Source organism: Sphaeroforma arctica (genome assembly GCF_001186125.1).
Source record: "Sphaeroforma arctica JP610 unplaced genomic scaffold supercont1.8, whole genome shotgun sequence".
NCBI lineage: Eukaryota > Ichthyosporea > Ichthyophonida > Sphaeroforma > Sphaeroforma arctica.
The window spans coordinates 167,111-172,321 of NW_014040550.1; the positions used below are offsets into that span (position 1 = coordinate 167,111).

Genomic DNA, 5,211 nt, shown 5'->3' on the forward strand with positions numbered 1-5,211 from the left:
ATATATATAAAGATATATAAAGAGAGAGAGAGAGAGAGATATATATATATATATACACGCAAACAGAAAACATCGACCGTATGAGAGTTGTGCAACGGACTATTATAAACCTTCACATACCTCTTATTCNCTTTTTTTTGTCGAACAGAGGACCCCACAGCTCAGTATTGCCATGCGATGACCTCAGGGACAGTTGTGTCGATTGTCAGTCCTACGGAATTAGATACAGTAACGGAATATGCCAATCAGGCTGATGTAGAAATATCATTGAAGCGACTCCAGTACGGAGAAGCAGTCGATATCAACAGCGCAGATGCTGATCGGCCCATTCCAGCACCCACTGATTATTAAAATAATGTGGAACAGTTCATAGCGTGCTCTGTATTGCATGGCAATCATATTACGTATTGAAGTAGAGAGTGAATGGTATATCAGCCTCTGGGATTAGATTTAGTCTACACGCTAATCGGCGCCGTAGAATAACTACTATCCAGTTTGCTTCAGTACAACTAATGGGGAGATTTCGGAAATTAATAAGGTGTTAATATAGTGGTGTACACTTTTTTTTTTTGGTAATGCTGGGTAGTGTGACCAATACAGAGCAAAGTGTACGTACCATGACTACTGAAATTCTCTTCCGCATTGCATTTGGAAAGATCCTGCCATATCAGTCATAGTTGGGACATACCAATATCCTAACTTATAAATCTCGCACTAGAATTGTCTCGCCGCAATCCTCCTCGATTCCTCACGAAGTTCGCTATAACATGATAGAAGACAGCCGTCAGAATAGAGCCGATATAATATTGCAAGAATGTACGTTATTTATTATTCGATACTACTCGAATTCTGTTAATTTCTGCCTAAGCAACCATATCAAGATGCATAGCGTGAAGCACACAATTCTGAGCTCATATCACTTTAAAACACACAATAATTACGTAAATGCTGATATGGTCTTAATGTTTTAAGGCGAACTGAATTTTCTGTGACTATTAAATTCTAATGAAAAACCGGAGAGACGACCAAATAATCGGATTCGTACGAGGGGGTGATAATATCATGGTTTTCTTCCAACTCTTTTCGAACGGCTAACAAAGTAGTACAAATACTGATTACCTATGTAGCAATTTGTCATAGCCTATTCTGTGAGTGTGGTGACTATCTGAAATGCCTTTCCTTATTGGCACAGCATAAATCAATATACCAACTGACGATGAAACCTTTTGGAAAATACTTTATGAAATTTTAGAAGTAGATTGCACCCATTTTAAAAAGTTAATAATTATTGAATCGACGTACATAAAAACTATACTCTCATGAAGCCATTGGCATTTGGCGTATAGCCAACCTGTTTCATATCTGTTCGACTACTCTTTTATACGTGTCGACATTCGACACAGTAAATACTCAATAGAAGTACTTTTATTATACTTGCAATGAAGCATTGGCATTTAGAAAATCAGTAATCGTTCAGGTAACGCGTAGAAAATAAATATTTTATAAATAATGATTAAGGTTGTTGTGGGAAAAATTGGCGTACTTTATGATGGAGCTATAACGGTATGCAAATCAAGCTTATCATAAACTACCATGTTTTTGCTTACCAAATGCCATGAAACTTGAAAGGCGAAAGCTGATATGAAGCAATTTATAAATAGTTTAGTGCATCGTCATTGGTGCAGCTGTTAGTGATAAAATACGTTTCCTAATTGTGGACTACTCATTTCAATATGACTAAAAATAGATTCTTTGTGTAAATTGTTGCGAAACTGATACAATCACCCAATCAGATTACACTCATTTTTGGATAGGGGTTCGAAATTCGAATTGACGATTTGACGGTCACTCTCACAGACTCCACTCTCTCTCTCTCTCGCTTGTGATATGAGTAAGCAAACTCCAACGGTCCAGTCTTGTCCAGGCTCCAGCGGTCCAGCCTCCAGGTCTCCACTATCCAGTCACCACTACACAATAACTTAATAAGAGAGAGAGAGAAAGATTCTGATTTAGGCCACAACAAAGAGAGAAGAGAGCCGTCTCTTGAGTCTTGACTCTTGAGCCTTGACAGTATGTATTCAGTTTCCGAAGTGCCGACAGTCGAGAACCTCTGGGGCCCTGTGCCCCCCCTAAAGGCAAGGACTTAAAAATAATATTTCGCCAACGTATCATAGAAGGATAGTTTCTGGGGGAAAACCTGTTGTGCGTTAAAAGCGAAGGCAAACATAACAGGTTGTCAAACATCGACTATTTAAGCGCATGAAATACATTTGTTTGGATGTTATATAGACGCTGCGGATGAGACCAGCTGGTGCTTGTCAGTCGAGGCAAACATAACAGGTTGTCAAACATCGATTTTTTGAGCACATGAGTTGCATTTGTTTGCGTGTTACGTATTTTTTAGACGCTGTGGATAAGCTCAGGTGGTGCTTGTCAGTTTCATTCACAGTGTGCGTTCTTTCAAATGCACTGGAAGTCTGGAATGGCAGTGAGATTGGATCCCCCTACTATCCACAAGACTGCCTTGGTTTTCAAGGTTTGATAAATGATACTCAAAAAATGATATTCTTTTCGGTCTATATTTTCTATTGGCAGGCTAGGTTCGCTAGAAGAAAGTTTCAACATTTGATGTTCATTTTTGCATGTCGGACAGCGCATTGTATAGCCATATATGGATCAAACACTCAAACGCACACAACCTTGTCAACAATAAGCATATCAAATCTACATCGCCTTTCAAATTATAGCAAGCAACAATCAATACATGAAAGGCTTGCTATATTCGTCAAAATGATCTATTCCCAAAATCCATATGCGACATTTTGAAGTTTGAAGTTTGTTTGTTTTGCATGTCGGATAACGCACAACTCCCGTATTCGAATCGAACGTTCATTGATACACATATAACAGCCTTGTCAAGAATAAGCATTTGTATATCTTCATCGTCCGAACACTTGTTACAGTAATATTTCACTATATGAAGATTATATATTGTCCTCCAGTGTACACCTTATAAAGATATAAAGACACAATAGATGTTTTGAAATACTCATTGATACCTTCGAAGGCTCTGTTGAATAGACTAGTAAACGAGATGAAATATTTCTTAACTCAGACAATCGCCAAGTTTTCGATTCAAACCGACTTTCAAATATAGTCTACCGGTTACTGGCAACACACAGAGCAATGAATCTGTACAATAAATATTGAATGAACGCCTTCGTAAAGCTATTTTAAGGCTGTGTCGAATAGAGTGAGGACTTATTAGAGGACTCCCATAAGTCCCATTGCATATAGTTGCATACACAATACGATTAACAGAGACTTGTGAGTTTAGACCGGAGAGGTGATCATGACAGTGATGGAGAGGAGTTCGTTGACCACAACAATAACAGTGTTCCTGGAAGAATGCCAGATTTTACTCTATTTGCACGAGTTATTGAAAATATGTCAAAAATCAAAAAATTAGGTCTTATCGGGCCATCCATAGGGCAAGCGAACAAAAATTTGTCACGAGAGTTAAGTCGAAGATTCGATTGATTTATTTCTACAAACTACATAACTAAAAACAGGAGAGATGGCTACAGTATTATAGAGAGTATAGAATATAATGAGCTTCAATTTAGAAGACCCTACATAACAGCTGAAGTTACAAGAACAAAATACATTCAACGTATCAGACGGCATGTATTAAAGCCGCAAACACAGAGACGCAACTTAGCATACTGATGCTTATGACTACTTGAATACACAAGTAATCTCAATTGCGCTACGTTTCGAATATAGTTCACATGCTGTCATTCACACAAACAGCCCAGGATATAAACTAAACATTAGAGACCTTTGTACAGAATCAGGCAACGCAACACACCCAGCTTTAATTATAGAAAAGCCATACAAGTACACACAACAAAGCACATTCTTCAGCATGAGTCAACATATCTCAGCTGACCACCTTCATAAAATGCGAGTAGTAGTGATGGGCCCTGGTGGTGTGGGTAAATCAGCGACGACCCTACAGTTTGTCCGTAATACGTATGTGCCTCGCTTGATTATAGTGACGGTTACTTTATTGTTTTTATTATGTACTTATGTCCATTTTTGTAGGCAATAGCCTACCTGTGATTACAGCTTATTCCGAGGTAGATGAAGACCAGTTGTGACATATTATACCGCGAAGCACAAGGCATTATGTATCTTCTACTCCGCCTATATGTTGCGTGAGTACGGTGTCATGCTTGTTTATAATTCCTAACTCTGTACGGCCAATGACTGTGGCAGTTGAGAGAGTGTGCTAGTGTGTATCGAGTCTTACTGCTAGGGAGCTATGTACCAATTGAGGAGTTCAGCCCTTGTCTGTACCGTATGCAACAATCACTCGGAACACACATTGTCCAGTCTTTTCTGTTGACTATACTTTGGGAACGCATCAATATCTCAAGCGATAAGTATGTCTGCCATCAGATCGTCGGATGATATTTAGTATTTGCTACTTCGCCATGCACGGTCTCAATAGGTGGCACCCACTATGCCCAGTAAGCATTAATAGCTGGATATAAAAGCGTACCTTTAGCACGAATGTCTTCTAATCAGAGCAAATGATTGTCCTGTTGAGAGGTTCAGTATCTTTCTAGCGTGAAGTACGCATGCTTTAATGCTCAAATTGATTGAATTCTCTGTACAGATTCTTAGAAGAGTATGATCCTACAATCGAAGATTCATACTCAAAGACACTGAATATTGAACCAGGAGTGGTTGAACTGGATATCATAGACACAGCCGGCCAAGAAGAATTCAGGTCAGTTCGAATCTTAAATATTCGATCTACAAAGTGCGAACCGTTTACAAAGATCGGCCTTCAATCGTACAACGAATGAATCAGTTATAACTTAGTGTACCAAGCACTTATATCCCCCTTGCATACTTCTTAATTTGTTCTTTAAGTTTGACATATTTACTGTATCGTAAACAATTTCTTGACGCGATCAGCGGTTGTAGTTTACTTCAAAATCGGGAATTCAACACGACATGTACTAAATTCTCTCCTTACAGGAAAATGTGGGGAGACAAACACATCTCGAATGGAGATGGATTTCTACTAGTGTTCAGTTTGGTGGACGAAAACTCGATCAGGGACTTAGAGGAGATACGACAGCAAATAGAACATGTCAAAGACCGATGCAATGTAAGTGTTTTGAACAAAAACTCATA

General features: G+C 38.7%; 1 protein-coding gene across 1 annotated transcript in view; it reads left to right on the plus strand.

The window, feature by feature from the left end:
- The window catches only part of SARC_00306 (hypothetical protein), a gene marked incomplete at its 5' end in the record, with an annotated part of 3,845 nt that extends 3,479 nt beyond the window's left edge, over positions 1 to 366 (plus strand). Inside the window, one exon of the mRNA XM_014306033.1 lies at positions 149 to 366. Within this exon, the coding sequence (XP_014161508.1) occupies positions 149 to 351 (203 nt within the window). The 3' untranslated portion in view covers positions 352 to 366. The remainder of the gene's footprint in view (positions 1 to 148) is intronic.
- Between the last annotated feature and the right edge of the window lie 4,845 nt (positions 367 to 5,211).